The sequence below is a fragment of the Pyxicephalus adspersus genome, chromosome 3 (genome assembly GCF_032062135.1).
Source record: "Pyxicephalus adspersus chromosome 3, UCB_Pads_2.0, whole genome shotgun sequence".
Classification (NCBI taxonomy): Eukaryota; Metazoa; Chordata; class Amphibia; order Anura; family Pyxicephalidae; genus Pyxicephalus; species Pyxicephalus adspersus.
In genome coordinates this window covers 70,900,818-70,925,920 of record NC_092860.1, presented here as the reverse complement: position 1 = coordinate 70,925,920, position 25,103 = coordinate 70,900,818, and the positions used below count along the sequence as shown (strand labels likewise).

Below are 25,103 nucleotides of genomic sequence, written 5' to 3'. Positions count from 1 at the left end.
CCATCCTGAAGAAACCCACGTTAGACCCCTCCATACCTTCTAACTACCGTCCTATCTCCCTTCTCCCATATGCTTCCAAACTTCTTGAACCCCTTGTCTACAAAAGACTCACCACTTACCTGAGCACCAACTCTCCTTGACCCGCTCCAGTCTGGTTTTCGAGCTCCCCATTACAACGAAACAACCCTTACTAAAGTGGCCAATGACCTCATTAGAGCTAAGTCTCAAGGCAACTTTTCCTTCCTCCTTCTCCTTGATCTTTCCTCTGCTTTTGACACTGTTGATCACCCCCTTTTTAAAACAAATCATGCACTCCATTGGTATCAGTGACACTGCTCTCTCTTGGTTTGCTTCCTATCTGTCTGACCGCTCCTTTCAAGTTTCTTTCAGTGGTAATGTCTCCTCTTCTACTTTCCTCCCTGTTGCTGTTCCCCAAGGGTCAGTCCTTAGACTGGTTCTCTTTTCTCTGTACACCTACTCACTTGGTAGTCTCATATCCTTCTTTGGTTCACAGTACCATCTGTATGCTGATGACACTCAAACACACACCAAACTCCTTCTACACACTCTTATCATCTCTCGTCTGGACTACTGTAACATCCTCCTCTCTGGTATTCCACTAACCTGACTTCACTACAATCTATTAAGAATGCTGCAACCAGACTTATCCATCCTTCCCATCCCTCTTCTTCTGCTGCAACTCTTTGTAGTTCTCTTCTTTGGCTTCCATTTCACCTTATAATCAAATTCAAGCTCCTGTGCTCTGCCTTCCAATCCCTCATCAGTTCTTGTCCTACTTACCCTTCTGACCTGGTAAAAAAAATACTCCCCCAGCCGCTCTCTCCGCTCCTCTGTTGACCTACTACTGACTTCCCCACTCATAACCTCATTACACGCACAGCTCCAAGACTTTTCTAGAGGTACCCAGATTCTCTGGAATGGTCTTCCTCGTCCTATTCGGCTTGCTCCTACTTTCTGCTCATTTGTCTTCTTTCTCTTAAATCCTCAGTACTTACCTGCCATTCCAAATCGTCGTCCTATTGTGTGCTACTTCCCCCACCTCTAATATTCTAAGCTCTTCTGGGAAGGGTCCTCTCCTCCTCCTGTGTCACTGTCTGTATCTGTCGTTTATTTAAAGTACAGCGCTGCTTAATATGTTGGCATAATATAAATTCTGTTTATTAACAATAATAATCCAATCATAAGGAAGAAAAAAGTCTATTCAGCTTGCCCCTACTTTCTGCTCATTTAAAAGAGCACTTAAAAGCCATTTTTTCAAACTTGCCTACCATCTTCTTCTGTCTTTTGAAACTGTTACTACTTTCCACCACTACATATCTCCCCTCCTATTGTGTGTTACTCCCCCAAGCTCCTAGAGTGTAAGCTCTTTGGGGCAGGGTCGTCTCCTTCTGTGTCACTATTTGTATTTGTGTAATTTGCAACCCTTTTTTAATGTACAGCGCTGTGTAATATGTTGGTGCTATATCAATCCTGTTTAATAAAATTAATATTCTCAAACTTACATATTGGCCCTGATTTATTAAAGTTCTCCAGGGCTGGAGAGAATACACTTTCATCGGTGAAGCTGGGTAACTCAGAAAACCTGGAATGGATTTCCTAAAAGTCATTAGCTATTTGTTAGCAAATGTTTTTAATCCTGGACCAAATCCATTACAGGTTTGCTGAATCACCCAGCTTCCCTGCTGAAAGTGTATACTCTCCAGCCTTGGAGAACTTTAATAAATTAGGGCCATGGTCTCTTGTGCCTAATGCGAACAGGTACACTTCAAAGAGCCAACTGCATCTGACTCTGAAGGTGTAGCCTGTTGGTGCAGTGTGTCTGCTCAGGCCTTGTTTGTCTAGGAAAAGGGTCAACAATCTCTTTGTATTCTAATTTCTATATTCAGGTTACAGTGCTTCCTCATCTGTCATTACCTCCTCAGCTCTGTTCTCTGTACTTCTTGATTATGATCAACTCCTGCAAAACTCTAGCATAGTACAGGTGGCCCCTGAGATAAGTTAGAATGCCATTAGTTTTTTGCTGTGTTGGATCACTAATAAATACCATTTATTCTTTTGACATCATTCCAACCCTCTCCATAAAACAGTACGGGTTGGTTTGTGGTAATACTCTGTTTTGAAAAGCACTTTTACTTTGTCTTTTCCAACAAGCAGAGCTCTCAGAGCCACAAAGGTGTGCCTTAACAACTGTGATCCACAACTCCAGTCCTCAGGGGCAAGGATTTCAGAATTCATTATTTTGACAGAGCTGAGCGTATAATTCTTCAGAATTTATTAAGCAGGATCCATTCATTAGAGTGGTCATCATAATTAACAAACTGTCTGATTTAACACAATTCAAACTAATTGTTTAGGATTGTTATAATATATTATTTGGTAAAGCTAAAGCAGCTAGTACATAGATTGTACAATCAGATTTGTATAGCGTATGGGCAGCACTGCTACCACACAGACTTGATTTCTTCGCAGAAGACAAACTAATCATCCCTGATCCTGTTGGGCTCAGTTTTCACATTGGCAACCATTGTCTACTTCACTAACCCCTAACCTAAAAAATGTGCCCTTATCTCCAAGGCACAACTCTAGTCAATATTTCTTTAGCCTGTTGCATGATATGCATGCTGCTGTTTATCAAGACTACATTTTCAGCACAAAAAATACACCAAAAAGTTTAGTGCATACAAAAATAATAGAATCCCTCATTTTTGATAAACGTATAAAAGATCAAATGTACATGCTGGATATTGGTAATGATGCTATTGGCTGCAAACAGTAAGCAATGGGATTGATCTACCTGACTGCAAATTTTGGCCATTGGTTTTGATGTACCTGACTGTGTACATGCTGGACTTTGTAACTGATATAGCGGACAGTACCTCTAGGACTTGGCTGGACTGGGACTGATGTTGCACATCTGAGCATTGGGAAAAATGTACCTAGTTACATATGTTGGAAGTCCCAGGGCCAATCAGTCAAGAAGGGGAGGACAGCACATGCTGGGCATTAGGAATGATGTACCTGGCTGAAAATCAGGGTTGATAGTTTAATTTCCATTTTTTTTATAAGCTGATGGTTTAGTTTAGCTAGGTTCTCGTATTAGTTATGGCAGATCAAGAGTTAATTGTACAAAAATTGTACAGTCAATATTAACATGATGATGACACACCATCATGTTACATAATGAAATTTTTGCTTTAAGCACTGAGATTAACCCTGGAACCCTACATTAGACACTGCCAATTTTTAAGTTATAAGGAATGCCATTTTTTTCATTATCAACGTTTATACATATTTTTGTCATCCTAAGCAGTGATAGATGCAATTGAAGAATTCAGAATTGCTTTGCAGGCTTGGATAGCCGTGCAAGAGTTAAAGAGAACTGCAGCGAGTTTGCAGGTCGGTTGTCATGGTGATTTGGGCCTGGTCTGCCTTTTCTCATCCTCTTTCTTCTCCTCTCCTCCTTTTCCTCATTATCTATGCCTATGGAGACTGCTATCCCCGAAATCTTGACCTGATAGCTCCCAACCTGGCACAGAAATAACTCTGCATTAGATTTCTAGTGGCCTTCTTTCTCAAGGTTTAGTCTACACACATTTCAAGTACAAATAGAATATAACCTGTAGCACACATACTTAGTTTCAGAAGATTAAGATTTCTGCTTCTTTTTTTTTACAAGCTGATTTTTTGGATAAAAGGGGCAAAAAGAAAAGGTTGTCCTCCTGCTGAAGATAACTTGGTTCACTCTAGTCAGAAGATTACAGTTTGTATTTTGAAGGCATCTTTTTCTCGTGCATTTCTGAAGCTGCAAGAAGAAAGAGTTTACTTACTGCATTAGAGGCATCAATCAAATTTGTCTGCTTGTGACATTCCACTTATTTCACATTATTGCAAAATAATTATTTTAAATGCAGGAAAATGGCTGTTTTTGAATAAGGGTGCTTTATTTTACATGTATTGAGCAAAGAAATATCAGAAGATGGAGAAGTCAAAGTATTTATAAACTTTTCTAAATATTTGGACTTTTTGAAGAAATTAAGTGCTTATAGTAGCACTGCAGAGTTTTCTCATACAGGATGAAAAACACTGTGACTTTATTTGTGACTATATATGTGAAAGTTTGAAATATTTTTGCAAAATTCCTTAGAATACCCCAAGCATAACTCTTGTACATCATTGGGATCAGTAACCAAAACTGGAAAATTGGACATGGTTTTAGGAAGAAGAAAAGTATCACCATCATTCAATCTAAATGCCTCCTTATCTTTCCCCCATAGAGGATGCCGTTCAGAAGCTGGCCATCGAAACTCTGGAAGAGTTGGATTGGTGTTTGGACCAGCTGGAGACTTTGCAGACCAGACACTCAGTTAGTGAGATGGCCTCGAACAAGGTATGTGCATTATATATATACTGATTGCTGTTTCATATACTGTTTGACTAAACTAATATTACCCAGCTATTTCCCCGCACTATTATGTACATTTTTAAACCATTAAGTACTAAGCGCATGTAAACAATAACTAAAATAAATGTACCTCATAATATCCAGATCATAAAGGTAATGATGCAACTTTCATGGAATATATTTTCAATGTCCAGTCTGTAGGCACCTATGACACCCTACATATTCTACTGCTAGACTGGCCACCTTTTGTGGAAAAAAAACACCAGGTTTATGGTCTTTTTCCTATATATAACATAGTAACTAGTACAGTTTTTAGCGGACAGGCCACTAAAATACCTGCAGGGATGAAACCCTTCCAACTATCCTGCTTTTTCTCAGTACCATCTGCTCTGTAATCTGCAACAGAGATAGAGTAATATTAGCAGCTCTGTGTCAGATTCACAAGAACATTTTGGACTGAAAATAAATCTATCTTTGCAAGGGGGATTTTTGCTCCTAGGGGAAAGATATGGCGATCTCACGCATGCACAGTGAGATCGGCTCTCTATTTTTTCCCGTTTGCAGCAGCTACGTTACCCAATCTCGTACCTACACACTGTGAGATCGGGGGACGAAGAAGACTGAAGAGGACTGAATCGAAGATGGCGGCACCTGGAGCAAAGGAAGAGGAATTCCAGGACGACACAGGACCGGATCGTGGGAAGGACCAGCGCCATCGAGAGACTTGCAGGATTAAAGGTAAGTATCATTTTTTTTGTTTTTAGTTTAGTTCCGCTTTAAATGGTCATTTTATCTATGCACATTCTTCGATCAATACGTTTACCGTCTAATGTAGATATTATTCTACCAAACGCAACCAGTATACCAACATGTGACACATATATAATGTGTCATCCTATGTACAACCAGACATTTGTAATGAGGAGAAACCCTACAGGCCTTCTTGAGGCTTCGACCAAGACCTCTGCAACACCTGTTCCTGTACCACTGAAGCTATGGTCATTGTTTACATATAGCCAGCCAATCCAGCAACAGAGCAGTCAAAGACAGAGAGCTGTTCTCAGCTGTCCTCTTTCTGGATTGGCTGAATGCAGTAACAGGAACTTCACCCACAAAAATAATGAAGCAGGTAGCAGCAGGAGTTGGATGTGAGCCCGCCAGCACTGCATTGATCATTGTGGGATGCTAATAAGAGATTGCCAGGCCCTGCAAAGGTATTATTTGAAAAAAAGAACATTTTTTAAAAAAACTTTCTGTTATATGATTATTTATAAGGTTGCTGTAAAACTTTCTGGGTAAGGGTAAAATGTACCCCTGTACTGATTCCCTAGGGAGAGGGGAAGAATATCTGGGGCCCTCTCATAAAATGGGCTTCCAGATTGAAATAAACTCTCAGCAGAAAGCACATGGTAGTATCTGATACTAAGACATAAGCTTTAGACATCATGTCTGCTAACTTTCCATAGCGTATCTTATATTTAGGAAATGTGACTTTTCCTACCAAGCTATCTGCCGTTATACAGCTTGCCACAATGCACTACAATTTCCCTTATGACCAGCATTAAAGCTGAACTAAACCTACGATTACTCACCCATCCCGGTTCCATCTCAAAGAGCTGCCATCTTCCTTTTTCTTTCTAAAGATGATCTTCAGCTGTAATTCCCGCCTAGGCTCATGGGATTTTATTCATTCCTGGCATGTGCAAGGGAAGCTGGAATTGCTGGGTTTCCCTGGCAACCAACACTGAGCTGCGCATGCAAAGTTTGCAACTGGCACAATCTGACAACTAGGTGGCAATCGGGTGGGTAAGACTATTTTTGTAGAAGGGACATCGCTGGTCTCTTTCTATAATACGCACCTGCCTTTATCGCCTATGTAGGATTTATCGGCAATTGGGCTATAATAGTTCTTGTCTGCAACCAGATGGGATATTCCCCACACCACCATGTGTACAGGGGTAATATTGGAGCCAAGGAAGTCCTTCCTGGGATCAGTGTTTGTAGATACTAAGCACTGTATAGCAGGGACAACGCTGGTATGAAGAATGTCTGACGTTGGCCATCTTTCCTGCTTCAGACACAATGGGCCTGATTTATTAAAGCTCTGCAGGGCTGGAGAGGATACACTTTCATCAGTGAAGCTGGGTGATCCAGAAAACCTGGAGTGGATTTCTTCAAAGTCATTTGCCCTTTGCTAGCAAATGGTTTGAATCCTGGACCAGATCTATTCTAGGTTTGCTGGATCACTCAGCTTCACTGATGAAATTGTATCCTCTCCAGCCTTGAAGAGCTTTAATAAATCAAGGTCAAAGCCTTGAAGATGTCAGGGCTCTGCAGCCCAACTCTCTCACCCTTAGATAGGTTCTATTGTAATAACATCATGTCAGTAGGTTTTATGTGGAAAACGTATTGTAGGCGAAGGATGAGCAGTGCATTGTGTACATCCTTATGTATTGTGAACATCCCGGAATATACATCGTCGCTTTGGCCCGGTTACTGTGCGGTGCAGCAACCAAACCACGTGTGAACTTGTGGTGAATCATTGGCCGTATGAAGAAGTATCTTGTCAGTCAGGTGCAGCCCCCCTCCCCTCTTCCCTTATTCCGCGATTCCATGTGCCGCATCATAGGCTCAAGCTCCGCCTTTTTCTCGTCCTGATGACTTGCACTACACGGCTGGCAGCCGCATTCGCCACACCCCTATTTATGATTGGATAGCCATTCACCGTGCAATTGCTCGCATCTCTTCCCCTTGCCTAGCCTCCTGTCCGCTCATTGGTCCGTACGCTGCCCTCTGATTGGCTGGTTGTCCCAGTGCGGCGTGTTGTTGTTGGGGAAGCAGTAGAGGGATTCCCGATCCCCGGCATGTTCCCCGGGCCTCCCCGGGCGCCTCCTTGGACTCCAATGGGGGCATTTAAGAACTTGGGGCGCCGTGCATGGGGGACGCTCTAGCGTTGTTCTGTATGCTGGAAGTAGGAGGATGGGCTGCTCTCTTTGGGCCAAGGTGAGCTGTGTGTGTGTTTAGAGGGATGGAGAGGGAGGAGTGGCTGCTGGATGCAGAGGGTGCACAGATATAACATGGATGTGGGGGGATTAGAACATTGCATTGGTCCTGACAGGTGCTAAAGGTCTGGAGTAGTAGTACAAGATATTGAGAGTATTCCCTAGGTGATGTATGATGAGGTGCAATGTGTGAGGTGCCCAGCCTGATTCCATGAGTTCTTGTGTTTACACCTCAGACCTGGCATCACTTCATTTATGTCATTAAAAACATTTACATGCCGCTTGTGTTCATTCCAAGCCCATACCACCAGCCATACTGCTACCTGCACCCATTCTAGACCCAAAATCATAAAGTACATTTGTCAAGTTCACATTCACCATATATTTGTGTCAATAATTGCGGTGAATGGTAAAATACACATCTTTTTGCAGTTGTTTATAAGACTGGTACTGGTGGCCAGAGCTATCCAGAGTGCTGAAACTTTCTTCTTGCATTTTTTCAGCAATTTGAGGTTTAATATCTCTTTTATTTGCCAGACAATCCTCATGGTATACAATATCTTGTGTGCTGATCCCCAGCTATTTTCATTTTTCCCTGGGTGCTCCTTAGCCATTCTGTTTGAATGAACCCAAGCAACCCCAAGTTGCTCAGTTTTGTGTGTTACAGAGTCCATTGTGGTGCAATGGCGGCTTATTTAAAATAAAGGGGCCGCCTTTCCAGGTCACACATTAATGTGTATGCAGTAACATACCTTGGCCTGGATGGCCAATCCCCTCTCTCCCGGTCTGAATGCTACAGTAACATTTACAAGTGTTTGATATAGACACAAAACCAGTTCAAAATATTTAGTTGGAAAAAGAACATGTTAAATAAGTTTTCAGGAAACCACTGTTGACCTTTATTCTAAAAATGCTAGATGCCTGTCATGCTGATTTGATGGTACCAATGCATTAAATAACTGGTCCAAAGACAATGCGGATCAGGTGTTCTATCTTTACATTTTACAAAGTTTTATTCACTTAGACTGTTAAAGCAGCCAAACGGCTAGCACTTTCAGATGGGAGTCCACTTTATCTTAGTTCAGGTCTCTGTAATATTCCAAAATAGAGAGTTGCAAATGGGAGAGGACATATTAGGAAATCATCTGGTCCATAGCAGGCTCTAAAATCATTTCTATCTGACCCCAAGTGTAAAACACATTTCACCGTAGCATTATTTATTTAAAAAAAAAAAAGACCCAAAAAAAAAGAAGCTTTGAATTACAAACTAATTACACCCCATCATTTGATAGTTTGAAGAACCACCTTCAGCAGCAAAAACTTGAAGTAACTATTTTCTATATGACTTTATCAGTCTCCCACATTTGTGAAAGAATTTGGGCACACTCCACTTTACATCATTGCAGCAGCACATTGAGGTTTCTGGGCATTCGTTGATGCAGAGCTTTCTAAAGTTCCCTCCTTAGCATTTCAATTGGTTTAAAGTCTAGACTTTGGATCATTGCAATACCTTGATTCTTTTCTTTTTTAGCCATTCTGTTTTAGATTTGCTGGTGTGCTTAAAATCATTGTCCTGTTGAATTACCCAGTTTTTGCCAATTTCTGTTACACAGAAGGCCACTTAAGCTTTGGTATATAGAGGAGTACAGGGTTGACTTCATTGGGCCTGATTTATTTAGGCTCTCTAAGGCTGGAGAGGATACACTTCCATCAGTGAAGCTGGGTAACACAGCAAACCTGGAATGAATCTGGTCCAGGACTGAAACATTTGCTAACAAATAGAAATTGACTTTTAAGAAATCCATTCCAGGCTTTCTGGATTACCCAGCTTCTCTCCTTGGAGAGATTTAATATATCAGGTCTATTGACTTCAAGTTGCCCAGGTTCTCTTACTGCAAAACAAGCCCAAATTATCACCCCTTCCACCGCCAGGCCTGACAATGAGGTGTTTATGTTGATGTGTGCTGTATTTGGTTTTCGCCAAATCTGTTACAGTGTACTGTGGCCAAACATCTCCACTTTGATCTCTTCTGTCCCAAGGACATTGTTTAATAGGTCTTGTGGTTTCTTTAGATGTAACCTTGCAAATCCAAGCCAAAACCTTTCCAAACAGGCCATAGTTGTTTAGTCTTTTTTAGGTATACTATCATGAATGTTAACATCTACCAGGCTAACTGAGGTTTGTAGAGTCCGAGATGTAGCGCTTTTCTGAACATTGCCTTGTCTCAAATTGAATGTTGAATCCACTTTTGAATAATTATTCTCACTGTAGAATGATGTACTTTAAATTGTTTGGAAATGGTCTTATATTACTTACCAAATTGATGGGCAGCAACTATTGCTTCTCTCAGGTCATTGCTGATGTCTTTTCCTCTTGGCATTCAAACTCATAGGCAAGCAAACTATCAAAACTTCTTTTATAGATGTGGTCACATTTGCTGATGGTCAATTTACTCATTTGTTAAACCTCTAAGGTTATATTCATACTGATGGTTGTGATGCAGTTACGTTTTCAATTACATTTCCTTACGTTCCTGAACCACATCCTACATATAGTGCCTCACTCGCAGTACTGAAATCCATAGAAAATGAATGGGGGTGTCAGTTAGCGGTTCAGTATGAGTGAGCCACATGGGAATGCCCATTCCCACTGTATGTGTGAACCTTTAAAACTGAACAATACATAAACACTAAATGAGCTCTGAAACAAGCCTCTGTAGCTGTAGGCACTGTAGAGTTGTGGAGTAATTCATTTTCAAATAATCAATATTGTTCAAGTTAGTTCTCTCTGCAGCTTTCCCTGGTCAGCCACAGCATTAGACCTACATGCAAATTATGTATGTCTCCCTTGTGCCACTCAGTATTCTCTGACTAATCAAGGCATTGATTCCACAAGACTTCTGAAGGTTTATTGTAGTATGTGGGAGCAAGATGTTAGCAGCAGATTTTTTAAAGAACTATTCTTAAAAAATAAAAAAACTGCAGAAGGCACATGCTATAAAACAAACTGTGCATGTACAGCTCAGTGTACAGTTCCAACATTCTCGAGTTCTGGGAATGAATTAACACTCCAGGGTGAACCCAGAAGAAGACTCAGTGAAAATGTCTGGCTGTAGAGGAAAAAGAGATACATTTAGTTCCTTTTAAGTAAGTCATCGGTTGCCAAAATTTGAGAAAAATTTGGTGGTACGCAACTCTGGTCCCCCCGATCAGGGGAAGGACCTTGCTGGGGGGGGGGGCCACACTGATCAGAGCGGTGGACCATGTGTCCTGTACAGATCGCAGGCTCAGGTAAGTAGGTTTGTTGTGTCTCTGGTGGGTTCTGGCATCATGACGTCGCTATGAGGGAAGTTTCTTCCCCTTCGAGTGACACCTGGTCCCTGGTGCATGCGCGGTCCGGTAAACGTAGTGGTCTGTGGGTCAGAAAAGATTGGCGACCACTACTGTACGTTGTGAGGTGTGGGCCCAATGGGCAGGACTTTCTAGCACATCCCCAGCTAAACAACACACCCAGCTATCTGCATAGTCTAAAAATGAAAAAACTCATCAGACCACCTTCTTCCATTGTTTCATGGTCAAGGCCTCATGCTTACTTGGCCAATGTCGGTGCTTTTGGTAGTGGATAGGGATCAGTATGAATATTCTGATTTGCAGCTGTACAACCTCATATGTAGCCAGCTCTAGTGCACACCACTGTCCTAATTTTGCTTTATTCATCCTGTGAAGCCATCCAATCTGGGCCCTTTCAGCTTCTAATACATCATCATCAAAAACTGGCTGTTTCTCTTGCTGCCTTATATACCCACCTTTTGACAGGTGCCATTTAGTACAGGAAAATGTTATTCAGTTCATTTTTTAGACGTTTTGTTGTTTTAGTTGATCAGTGTATATATTACATCTAAGATAGCAGTGTTAGTCTCCTTGCACAGCCATAAATACTGTAAGATGTCATGGCAGCAGCTGCTTTGGATTGTTTGTAACATGTAAATGTGTTGTTTTCTTCCTGCAGTTTAAGAGGATGTTAAATAGAGAACTGACACACTTGTCTGAAACAAGCCGGTCTGGAAATCAGGTGTCTGAATATATATCTAGTACCTTCTTAGGTAAGCACATTGATTTCCCAATTATGATTTTTAATTTTTAGATTAACAGTACAGCTGTTGAAGAAAGCAAGACTATTCACGCTAAATGAATATTCACCTATTCACCCAATGAATATTGTGTCAAGTGACTTGTGCCTAATTAGTTCTCATAACCAGCTTTCAATGGACCATTTAATATGACAATTTTTGTAGATATGTGCATTAGTAATAGTGCAATTCTACAATTTTTAATTCCAAAACAAAACTACTAAGCATCTGCTGACAGTGCAAAAAATTGGTGCATTACTATGAGGCTGTCCATGTGCGTTACCCTAGCAAGCTACATGTTTTTACTCAAACCTAGCTCCTTTGTAACTAAAATTGGGATACCGCATTAAACTGAAATAACTTACTATTATTATTAGACATTGTAAGTTTTATTTGTATTTTATTTATTTTTTGTAGTGTGACAAAAGTTATGATGCATTTTGTCAGCCTATTACCTGACAATTTACAAACACTGAATTTACCCAAATTTTTAATTTTTTTCACATTTGTAGTTGTCTGAACTTTTACTGGGCTTTGTAGCTCTTGTTAATGCGTATGTATGTTTACAAACACTTTTTTTACACTTAAAAAACCTTTCAGACTCACATACACGAAGACACATTTAGAAGTTTTACAGGTTTACTGATCATTTCAATGGGAAGGCTCATTTCTATGCCTAATGTCAGTAGCTCTTTGCCATGTTTGAACAGTAAAAAATGAATTGCTTGTGACCGTGAGATTTTAGTTCCAATTCAGGAGCTACACACACATGTTGTAATGTATGTTTTAACAGGTAAATTTTATTATGGACATTTAATCATGTTTAGCCATTTGGGGAATATTTAAAGCATGTACCACTGAAGTACGAGTACCAGTCAAGTAAGTCACATAGCTTTAGGAAAATGTAATTTAGGTAGGTGCAACATATAATATTATATTAACATATATGATAATCTTGTAAATTATTGTGTCTACCAGATAAACAGCATGAAGTGGAAATTCCCTCTCCAACTACAAAGGAGAAGGAAAAGAAGAAGAGACCCATGTCCCAAATTAGTGGTGTGAAGAAGCTGACTCATAGCTCTAGCTTTACTATCTGCAGTATTCCACGCTTTGGAGTGAAGACTGACCAAGAAGAACTCCTTGCAAAGGTGATGCATGAGTAAATCATTACCTTTCTCTGTACAATTTTACATTATAATTGGGGAAGACCTTAGCTGACCCATATCTTTTGCTGCTGGAGCTTTTTGTTGTTTTTTTTTTTCTAATTCCTTGACACATGCTAAAATTAGCACCTTATATGTACATAAAAACACAATTGGGGGATTATTTATAAATATTTTCATGCAAGATTTACCCAACTTTTACCCAAATTTACATAATGGAGAAATCAAGGATTTAGGCTGGAACTAATAAGATTTTGGAACCCTGGAAGGCATTTGCAGCTTTTTTTTTTTTTTTTGCATTATTTGAGTCCTCCACTTTCTTTAGGCACTTTGGGATAACTAGATGCTACAAGCATCCTAAAAGCTATAATGGCGAATATATGTTCATATTTACAGTACCTAAAAAAGTCTTTTAAATAGTGTAAATGGTTAGTCTTCTGAAATAAAATTAGCGGATGTGGTACCATTAGTATTAATTTGGATGGGTTTTAGATTTGAAATAAAACTGATATAACAAATTGTTTGTAATGGTATATTTAACAGGTAAAAATGGGCCCAATAAAAAAAAGTTAATTTTGAAGGATTACATACACTTAAAGTAAAAGACAAACAGATTAGTCCATCTAGCACCTCTGAAAGCGCACCCCACAAATATTGCTGATAGGCAGGCTTTCCTTATGATGGAAGAGACTCTTAAGTCTCTGCTGTTAAAGAGTTTTCTACCTGCAGCAGTATTCATGCAGATATCAGGGTACAGAATTGGTAAGATTTCCTGCCAAAGTAGCTCCCGTATGTGGCAGTTATGTCATCCCAATTCAGCCACTATAGATGGCAAAGGGCTCCAGAAATGGAGATGTCAAGTACGGTGACAGAGAGATGTGCATACTTAGACAATCAGAACATTGCCAGGGAACGAACTGCAGCCCCACCACAACCATAATGCAACCTCCTGCAAATACATGCACAAAATGGTTCCCAAGCAATCCCATTTCATTGAATTTTGTTATGAGGTGACCCACTTAAGTCTGAAATGGGCCCAACTCTGCCAATATCATATGGTTTGTCCTGAACCTTGTAATTGCCACTCTGCATGGGCAGCTTAGCTTACACATAAATATGCATGTAAAATAAGAAAACAAATAACTTTACTTAATACTTCCAATACAGGGTTTAACCACAAAAATAGCCACAAACCAATGTTATTTAGCTACAGTGATCCAAAGTTTTATGTTTTTTTTTTTAGTGGTATGGTTAAGGGGTATTTCCATATTACCTAATAGGTTTGGTATAGGAATTTAATTATTCATTTTGATGTAGCACTTACATCTTCTGTAGCACTTCACAATCCATAGCTCATGTCTCAAACTGTCACAATCTAATGGGTTAAGGTTTAAAGTATCAACTTTGGAGTACCAAATACATTGTCAGGATCAACATGTAATCTGTAGAATTAAAAAAAACAAAACTTGTTAATGCATCATATATGGCAGTTTAAAGTAAAGCCACACCTTTTGTACTAAGAGTATACAGACATTTGTATGTTTTTTGCTAACTGTGTACCCACTGGGAACCATCATCTTCGGGACATGAGGTCATCAGGAAAGAATATAATGCAAGTTTGAAAAGTTGTCAATAAAACAAGAATAGATAAATTGGTCCAATGGAGTTCTGGTTTTCAGACTCTTACTGTTTCCAAAACTAAAAAGAAAGTTTGGCTATGTTTATGCTTTGAGTGTGGTGGTTGGGGAAAGATTACTATTTAGTGTCAGGATTAGGTTAATTATTTTTGAGAACACAGAAAAGGTTACAAGTGAATATTAGGGTTAAGTGTAATAATTACATTTTAATTTAAGGTTCATTCTAGATTGTTTAGCTGTCAAAAACTTTTGCCAAGAACATATTCAGTCCTTTGACACAGAACATTAAAATACCACAAAATGTTACATTGCTGGCAAATATTGTTACTATTTTTCACCTAAAATAGATGAAACTAACCTTTTTCTAATGCTTCTTGTGTTACAGGAAATAGAAGAGGCTAATAAATGGGGTCTTGATATATTTAAGATAGCTGAATATTCAGGAAATAGGCCTTTAACAGTCGTCATGTATACAATTTTCCAGGTAAGGATATACAAATCCTCATCTCTATCAAGTTCAGCTAGAAGGCAAAAATACATTAAAAAAAACAAAAGCACCTCCCATCCTGAGAACCTTAACATCACAGTTGATCCAGGGGAGACCCCTTAAAAGACATGGTTTAGTTTACTGTGATGAAGAAAAATCTTCTTTAAGCTCTAAAGTACTTGAGTATTCTCTTATCATATTACACATTGTTATTCCTTATAATTTATTAAACAATATCGGCCATTTGTATTTTGTCTGTATATAAAATATCCAGCCTTTTCTTTATAATCTGTCAAGCTGGCTAGAACCATCTCTTTCGTAAAATTATTCCACATGTTCTTAAACTGTATCGTGAAAAATCTTTTTTCCTCCAGGTGCACATATAAGTTTACTATATGGACCATTTATGTATATCCTTCCCAACCTTAATCTGCTGAGTTCCTGTTGAGTTCAGCAGATGGAGTTGCATATTTGTGTTGTACTGCTACCAATGTATTGAGTATGAGAACATTTTACTGGATAATATATTTGCTTGTAAGGAAGACCTTTGAAAATAGAAGTGAAAGGCTACCAGTTGCTTCTTTATCAAAAGAGCAAACTTCTGGGTTGTCACACCATAGACTTGATTTGTGCACCTTTATTGAACCTGATTTAGTAGCTTCTCATGTCCTTTGCAGCTGATATGATCCAGAAACTGCCAAAGGTGAACTAGGGGAATGATTATCCTGACAATGCAGTGTGACAGAGATGTATATGACAAGTTTGGTTGAACATAATTATAGCTCAGTGTACCTAATCTAAGTGACTGTTACCTGGAGGGTTTTCTGTGAGAAGTTGAGAAAAGAATTCTGAGTGTTAAACTGCGAATTCATTTTCTTTTACTTTATAATTACTAACCTTTTTCAAGGTTTTTATAAAAACATTATTGATGTGTATCCTTTTTATCCCACTTGCCTATATTACAGGAGTACTTTAAAAGCAATCGGAAAACTGCTGATTACAAAAATTTTTTTTTACACCTCAGGAAAGAGATCTTCTGAAGACCTTCAGAATTCCTGCTGACACTTTCATTACATACATGATGACTCTGGAAGATCATTACCACTCAGACGTTGCTTATCATAACAACATCCATGCAGCAGATGTGGCACAGTCCACCCATGTCCTTCTGTCCACTCCAGCTCTGGAGGTCAGTTTTTTGAATTTTGTGAATATTATGTATCAATGTTTTCTGTCCAAAGTGCACGGCTGCGTTAGGCATCTGACATTCTTCTATGTAACTATAATTGGCGACCTCTGTGCAGTACTATATGAAGATTGTACTAGTGAATCCTGGCTAGCCAGTAACTGTTAAACTTAGGCAATATATTGTACACCTGTTGTATGCTTGTATTTTCATCATTACACCACACATATAAATAACAGACACAAGTAGTAACAGACTCAAAACAATACAATCCCAAATGAACACGTAATTCACCTTAATCAACATAGTTAGTAACAGTTACTTCCTCAGAAATAACAATTGTGAAATCTTTCTGCTCATTGGGCAACCTCAAATAACCAATTAGTAAACAATATAGAGCTAATCCAATTAGACTCTACCTTAAATGCTTAAAACTAACATTACTTGGGTAAGTTGAGGAATAGCGGGGGGGGGGGGGGTTAGACCAGTATAGTTTCTTCATACTTGTGCTAAGTGCTTCATACTAAGTGCTTATAAGTCAACTTAAGTGCTAGCCTACGTGCCTAAGAATCTTCTCGGAGAGCATTAGAAATACAAAATTCTAAAATTCCAATCTGTTTTGAAAGATCATGTATTCTGGACAATGGCACAGTAGTAGTGTACATCAACCATCAGGAAGAAAAAAAACTCACATGGCAAGACTGAGCTTCACATCCCAGCCTTGTCTAGTGGGCACACTTTCTCAGCTAGCAGTGCCTGAACCTAGGGTAGTGATCCCCATACCGGTGTTACAGAACCTGTTTCAAACGTGAGGGTACCATGCTTGGACCTATTGCTATCCAGGTTTTTCAACATACTGGACAATTTTGTTTCTAGCTACAAGAATTGAAGTAGTGGATTCTTTGCTTTCTCACTTGTTTAAAAGGATCAGAATCCAGTGTTGGTCATTGCTGTAGGCTGGCCCGGGTAAAAGTAGTACAAGTAGTTGTCATTCTTTTTCACAGTGGCTGGATGTAGAAACCAGGTTTTAAATGACAGAGGCATCTCTAAGTTGCCTGAGCTGATGAGTCCTTATTGCTTATCTTTATAAAATGCTTTATTTTATAAACTGCTGAGCACCAGATAATTTTGTATTATAAATTCATAACAATAAAAGTAATGGCACAATAGAATCTGCTGTACATTGCTCTACATCTGAAAAAAGATTTAAATAATTTTAGAACCAGATCATTAATATTAATATGTAATGATATGCAATACTTTAGAGTTGAAAGAGGGTGTAATTTCTTTTTTTTCACATAACTGTGTGACATATAAATATAATATAAATATATATATATATATATATATATATATACACACACACCCACACTCCTGTGAAAAAGAAAGTGTATACATAGCTGTTAGTGAAGGAAAATTAAACGATGTGCTGGGATATATTTTGAATGTTAATATTGTGTCTATCAACAGAGGTCATGTAACTTGGGAGGGTTCAGCATTTTGAAGTGATTTTTGTACTTCAATTATTCTCTTGAAATTTTGGGGAAACAATTCAGGAACACCACTAATGATATAGTTGAAACACATAACTGCTATTGTAAAATTTAAGACTAGTTTTGCTGGTAAATAGTTTTATGGTATACCTTAAAATAAAATTGACTTTATAAATCTTCTTTCAGGCTGTGTTCACTGATCTGGAAATTATGGCTGCGATCTTTGCTAGTGCTATTCATGATGTGGATCATCCAGGCGTGTCAAATCAATTTCTTATTAATACCAGTAAGTGGGATATATAGTTGTATTTCTTGCCAGGTTGAACACAGGTGATAGGTATAGTTTTTTTCTGTAAATTACCCCATAAACAATAATTTTAGCCTTTTTTTACTTTTAGCATTCAATTACAAGTAATGTGTATACTTTTAATAGAATTTTTATTATGTGATCTGTCAGTCATCAAAGTGCTATTGTGTATATGTAGTGGTTTATATATACAGTGACCAATTTATTAGGTGCACTTGTTTGTTGATAAAAATGGTCAAAGATCTTTAGGTCTATAAGGAATGCTGAACTGGTTAAGTTGTAAAACCAACATTTATCATTTAAAAGATTTGCAATCTGTGTTACCTAAACTCTTGGTGGCGGCAATTACTGTGATTACTGATTTATTAGGATTACTGCATTCTGTAGAGTTTACAGGTGAAAAAAACAATAAGCCACAGTTCTGATAAGGGGAGAAATTTAAGTTTATAGCAAATCTGCAGATATGTACGCACCAGTTTTTGCAATAGCAGTGTGCACTAACCTTTCATGTTTTAATACAGCAGAAAATGAGCCAAGTTTTAGCCCTTCAACCTATAAAATAGTAGGAACAGGATCAACAGTCCTAGGCAGCTGAACTTAGGAAAACTGTTATCTGGTAAATAATAATTTTTTCTGTGACATGAAGGTGGTACAGTCAGGATTTCACATACAGAGGATGAATTTTTTTGGATTGAGATGGGGGTAGATTTCTAGCCTGTGCTTTACAGCTCTAAAATAACCATGTGCGTATGAAGCTTTTTTCACCTTTTATTAATTGTTTTTTTTTTTTTTTTTTCCTACTCAGACTCGGAGTTGGCATTAATGTATAATGATGCCTCAGTTTTAGAAAACCACCACTTGGCTGTAGGATTTAAGCTTCTTCAGGAAGAAAACTGTGACATTTTTCAGAACCTGACTAAGAAGCAGCGCCAGACTTTACGGAAAATGGTTATAGACATGGTATGTTTCAGAAAATGATTATAGTTAAATATTTGCTTTATATTGGTGAGAGACAGAAACATTCCAGTTGCATGATACTTTAAATGTAACAACAGTTCCAGATCACTTTATATTATCTAACCTATTGTTTCTTTTGATATTCTACTAACCTTATTATACTTCTGAACCAAGTGTTTGGAAAGAGAAACATCTTCAGCCTTGTAAAAAAAAAAAACTAAGAGGGGTCACTTTTAAAGAAAATCAGATGTTGATATCCACTATTTGTTATTCGCCATGGCACTAGACATACCTATGGCCCATCTCATTCATAAAAACAGCTCGCAGTCAGCCATTGAAGCCCCACAAAGTGCTCAGTTGAGTAGACAAAGCTTCATGATTGAACAGGTTGTGTAACTTTGACATGTCACATGACCTGGCTCTCCAGTTGGCTTTTTACTATTATTTAGTTTTATTGCTCTTTGCAATTTTATTTAAGCTGTGTATGTCTGTATGACCTGTACATCAACATGTTCTCTCAATGAGAGTGTCAGGTGCATTCGGACATGAGTTTAGATGTTTATAATTGTTCTACAGTTACAAGTAAACAACAATAAATCTTGGAAGTATATACCGTGTTTCCCCGAAAATAAGACCTACCCCGAAAGTAAAACCTAGCACTATTTTCTAAACCTGCCCTAATATAAGACCTAGTGTAAATCTGTCCAGTTCAGAAAAAAAACCCACCCAAAACTGGAATTCAGCCTAAAAAATCTAAAGCTTAATACCCCCATCTAAAATTTAAAATCCTAATCTAAAGCTTAATAATCCGCACGCAAGCCCTAGCGGGTCTAGACCTAGGGGTCTGTAACAGCCAGCCCACCCCTGCTCAAGATCCCCCTTAACTACATACAGCAGGTCAGAGGAGAAAAAGAAAAGAAAAGCATACATAAATTAAAAACGGGAGGACAGTACTCACCGAGTCGTGTTCTTTCCCTGTGAAGGCAGCGGGACACTGAAAGAAAGCATGCGGTCACCGAGTCGTGTTCTTTCCCTGTGAAGGCAGCGGGACACTGAAAGAAAGCATGCGGCAGTGCACACTCCGGAGCCGCACAAGCCGATGCTTTCTTTCTAGTTCCGGCTCCTGTCACAGGTGGAGTGATACTACATGCACTCTGCCTGTCAGAAGCCAGAACTCGGGCTCACGTCTTCCGAAAGGTAAGTTTTTTTTTTTTTTTTTTTTTTTTTTTTTTTTTTTTTTTGTTTTTTGTTTTTTGTTTTTTTTTCGGGGAAACACGGTACAAGAAATCTAATAATAATGGGTTGCAGTAAGGAGTTGCTGTTTAGGATCAATAAATATGCCCTTTCTCTTTTGAAAAGTGTTACTTACAAATTAATTTGTTGCTGTAAACAACTGCATTTCCTAAAAATGTCTTTGTTCAGAGCTACATCTAAAGAATAAAACCTACTGGCCCATGTTGGGATTATGGATATTTTTTTTGGATAATATGGATATGCATTATGGATATTTTTTCTGCATTGCTCTGTTTTTGCCTTTTAGGAGTGCATAAATAATTTTGATAACTAAACACAACTTTTCTAACTGGTAGGAAGTGGACTGGCAAAGAGGAATGAGGCTGCAGGAAATAAAAAGTCTGTTAGCCAGTGAAGCTTTTGACCACATTTTGGATTCAATAAAATTAGAGAACAAAGGCAGACAGGCAAGGGAACCGCTGCCAGTATATTACAGCACTGTCAGCTGCCACTGTCAGTATAATGCAACACTTCAGGTTTTCCAGAACTCAGGGTGATCAGCAAAGTAAAGGGGATTCAAGCCTTGGAGCTTTTTATTGGACAAGGGGGCATTTAAGGCAACACATTTTACTAATCTGTACTGCATTCTTTAGTGACAAAATTTGAAAAAAAAAACAATTGATCTTTTGGAATGTTTTAAGTGGCAATTTACAAACACTGTTAACATATGGGTAACTTAATATAATGACTTGTGAGGTGAAATTTCCTCAAAGTGTCCTGCATGCAGTATTACAAGTGCTATGTTAAGACAGCCATGTAGCAAACCAGACATGCTAGAATTGCAAGCGCAAGCACAAAGATAATATATCCTGTACCGAATACAGTCTCTCAGACCCTCCAAGTCCCTATTGGGAATCCTGAAATAGAGAAAATGCCTTCCCATTTCTCCAGAATCAACTAAGCACCCATATTAAGTAAGATAAGGAATAAAAGTCCTGGCATAGCATTTTGAGCTTCTAGAGCTTCGTATAAATGACTAATATATAGAGAGATGAAACTACTATTTATGAATGGGTGCACAATGTCTTATACTTAGGCCTTGGAAAGGCAGAGAGGCCCCATGGAAGGAAGGCAGGGGGCATGGGGACGTTTCATTTCCGCCAACACCCCAATATACCCGATATAGCTAAATCTCTGTTCAGACTTGGGCATACTGCATCCTGTTCAGTTTGCTAACAAGTTGTCTTCACCTTATTTGTATGATTCCTTTTACATAAGTTTTCAGAAGAGTCGATAGGGGAAAGGAAGAGATTAGCGAGTAAACGGAGGAGAGAAAATAGGATGCAGAAAGAGAAAAGGAAAGGGTGGGCCAGGCGTGTTAGTATAGCCATTTTAAAGCAAAACTACTCCCCACTGTATACCCAACAAGACAGGCAATGCCTATCTGGGGGAAGTGATAACATTGTATCACTTAACTTTTAATAGTGTTGAGGGTGTCCTGCAAAATGTGATTAAATATGGGCCGTATTATTGGACAAATAAATCTAACCTTGATGCTGCCATCACAATATTTGATAGATTGTTTGCTCCTACTGCTAAACCTTAATGATTCTGTCACTGGCCAATAATGCCAAAGCCTTTGCTGCTTTATGCTTTGGTTTCAACAACTCTGTAGCATGATGACACCACTTATGTTGTGTCTGCTCATTGTATGCCTAATTGATCTGATTGGTCACTTATCACTGTGTGGTCATTTTTCTTTTTTTTTTTTTTTGTCCTGTTTCTTCTTCCCTTCACCCTTATAACCCAATGCAATTTACCTGTTAAACAAAAGAAATGTTTTATTAAGTCTCCAATATAATAATTTATTTCTGAATGGAAAAAAAACTGTATAAACCCAATCATGAGTGGAGTAAATGTTCCTTCCTTCCTAGGTACTGGCTACAGATATGTCTAAACACATGAATTTACTGGCTGACCTGAAAACCATGGTGGAAACAAAGAAAGTGACTAGCTTGGGTGTCCTGTTATTGGATAATTACTCTGATCGCATACAGGTAAACAAAAATCTGGTTTACAGATATTTTAAAAAAGGTACAAAGATTGGACTCCTGCCCCGAGCCTAAATTTTGGCTAAAACAGTAATAACCCTTTTCTACCGGGCCCTCAGGTGGCCACACCATATTTACTATTTTTCCGTTTTTCATTTACAGATTTCAAAAGTTTATTAAAAATACCTATGCCTTATATTTTGTAAAAACACAGAACCTTTACCATGAAAAAAACAATGCTACTTACTAATTTTGAATGAATGAAAAAAAGTAAACTAAATTTATTATAATTGCACACAAATACAACATAACTTCCAACTAAAACAATTCCTACTAAAACTAACTATTAGGAATTATTTGTACACCTTAAACTGTAATGTTTGTGTAATGCTGAATATTGGACCAATGCCAAAACTGAAAACAAATATCCTCCCCCATTCTCCAGGGTGTAGAAAGTTAACTAGGGCTTATTAGGGTTAACTAATGGTTACTAAGTAGTTTTTAGAAACACCTTGTTAACAAGGATCTTTTCAACATCTTGGTACTTAGAGAACTTTACACACGTCTGGTTATTTAAGAACCAGCACATTGGTACCAGCCTTATGAACCCACATGGAAACCAGTGTTTTTGCCACCAGTCTGAACATAGCCTAGTGTCAGGCATCACATGGGTGAGTTAATGGCCACTGAACCATGAGCTTACAGCCCTAGAAAATGCAGCCCATGCAGGGATTACCAAACCAGTCTGCTGTCGATCTTGTGGCAGCATATTGGATGACCCAGAACAAGTGTGTTCATATCACGTATCCCGATACTTTTACTAATTGCTTTCTAAGAATCCAAACTTGACGTAGGATCAGTAATGCAGAACAATAAGTGGTGGAAAAATTTTGCAGTGGAGACACATATATAATGTTTTATTGCTGTCCATGCGTTCCTGTTCCTGGTGACAACCACACTCCCTATTTTTGTACGAGATACAAAGGGGCAAGAAGTGATTAAAAAATTCTCCCCAGTGCATTAAAAACCTGACACAGATTTCAACAAATTACATGTTGATAGGATTAATTTTGACTTCATATCATCCAGGCATGGAACAGGGAAACTGGTAGGTTCAGGGTTAAGCCCCTGACATGTGCAAAGGGGCATATCTTTAGTTTTTGTAAATCTGGTATTTTCAGGATGGTATATAGGTATTTAATCAAGGGTTATATTGATAAAACAAGCAATAAGACATTCCTCTGTGGGAATCTTCTAGGTCTATGTGTTTCAATGGCAGTTATTGATTCCCACCAGGGAATGTCAGGTTGCCTGTTTTATAATTAGAGGCCAAAGCGTATTACCTTTTATTTTGGACAAACTAGTGTAATTTCTGAGGATTTTTTTTTCCCAGTCCCCTAACGTACTGTATTGTGTTTGCTCACTGACAACATTTTTCTGTGAGCCTGGGGTGCCCCTGGTTCTTCCCAACTTCTGCCCAACATAAAAACCTTAAAGTATAGCCTATTCTTTTAGCAGACAAGTGGAAAATCTTATTTTGCCCCCGATTACCACAGTAATTAACTGTTGACTACTTAGGGTTATGTGGAGCACAGTTTATGGTGGGAAAGGTTTGACTCCTACCAATTCAGATTGATGTATGTATATTGCAGACCTGGGATCCTAGGCTACCCCAGCAAACTTTAACATATTTGGAGATTAACAAAAATTCTTGCATGCACCACAGGCTGGCATTTTAAGATAATACAGTTTCACGTTGAAGAATTTCAAACTAATAAAAAGCAGGAAAATCCTTTTAAACAAATTACAAGTTGTAACCAACCAAAATATTCACCAGTTTTGCAGTAGGAAAGCAACTATTTTTCTTGGTGGTATGTTACAAATATTAATATTTTGTTCTCAAAAAAAGTGTGCAGCCATATTACATATAAGTAATTCTTAGTAAGGTTCCAAGTTATATAACTTTATCTGACAGATATCTTAAGGGGTGTGGAAGACCGAGAAGATCTAAAATATCTTTTGTTGTCTAGGTTCTTCAGAACATGGTCCATTGTGCAGACCTCAGCAATCCCACCAAACCTTTAGAGCTGTATCGCCAGTGGACGGATCGCATCATAGTTGAATTCTTCCATCAAGGTGACAGAGAACGGGAAAAGGGAATGGAAATTAGTCCAATGTGTGACAAACACAATGCTTCTGTAGAGAAATCACAGGTAATTCCAGATTGATTCAATTTATTTTTAGAATATTTTTAAAATGTTTCTCTTTTTAGAGATTAAGACCCTAATGATTTGTTGGGGAAGAAATGGTTTGTTATGTCCTTAGGAGTGAATGTACTGTTTATTTCAATGCAATGTCTTCCTAAAGGGGAATAAGTGGAGCAAATATAAAAATTACGGTTAGGTCCAAAAATATTTGGACACAGAACTTTTTTCTATTTTTGGTTTTGTACGTTACCACAGTTAATTTTAAATGAAACAACTCAGATGCAGTCGATCTGCAGTCTTTCAGCTTTAATTCAGTGGGTTGAACAAAAAGATTGCATAAAAATGTGAGGAAATAAAAACTTTTTTTACACAATCACTTTATTTAAGGGTCTCAAAAGTAATTGGACAAATTAAAAAGCTGAAAATAAAATGTTCATTTCTAATACTTGGTTGAAAACCCTTTGCTGGTAATGACAGCCTGTAGTCTTGAACTCATGGACATCACCAGATGCTGCTGGGTTCCCACCTTTTTTTTTTTTTTTTTTGAAATTGAAGTTTTATTGAAATTTTTTACATGAACAAGGAGTACAGCAATACAGGAACAGGATCAGTATGCATAATATCAATGAACCTCAGATGTAGCAAAATACCCAACAATCAAAGTATATATAGTAATGTTATTGTCAAGTAACATCAAGGCCAAAGTTCAGAGCAAAATCCCATCCGGCATTGCTGAAATAAACAGCAAACACAGCTGAAACAAACAACAAACATAACAAACAGCATACACAACAGACAATAAAGAATAAACAAGTACATATAAG

At 38.3% G+C, this 25,103-nt stretch overlaps 1 protein-coding gene across 8 annotated transcripts in view; it reads left to right on the top strand.

The window, feature by feature from the left end:
* Positions 1-25,103, top strand: part of PDE4C (phosphodiesterase 4C) — a 254,317-nt gene that overhangs the window by 215,316 nt on the left and 13,898 nt on the right. For 7 of the 8 annotated variants that reach the window (XM_072405136.1, XM_072405137.1, XM_072405138.1 and 4 more), the window contains 9 exons: positions 4,296-4,408; positions 11,435-11,528; positions 12,534-12,706; positions 14,744-14,842; positions 15,870-16,034; positions 17,711-17,810; positions 18,637-18,791; positions 21,956-22,078; positions 24,103-24,285. In XM_072405136.1, coding sequence (XP_072261237.1) covers positions 4,296-4,408; positions 11,435-11,528; positions 12,534-12,706; positions 14,744-14,842; positions 15,870-16,034; positions 17,711-17,810; positions 18,637-18,791; positions 21,956-22,078; positions 24,103-24,285 — 1,205 coding nt within the window. Of the gene's footprint in view, positions 1-4,295; positions 4,409-7,237; positions 7,427-11,434; positions 11,529-12,533; positions 12,707-14,743; positions 14,843-15,869; positions 16,035-17,710; positions 17,811-18,636; positions 18,792-21,955; positions 22,079-24,102; positions 24,286-25,103 lie in introns of those variants that run through there. The other variant, XM_072405143.1, reaches the window with a different exon arrangement.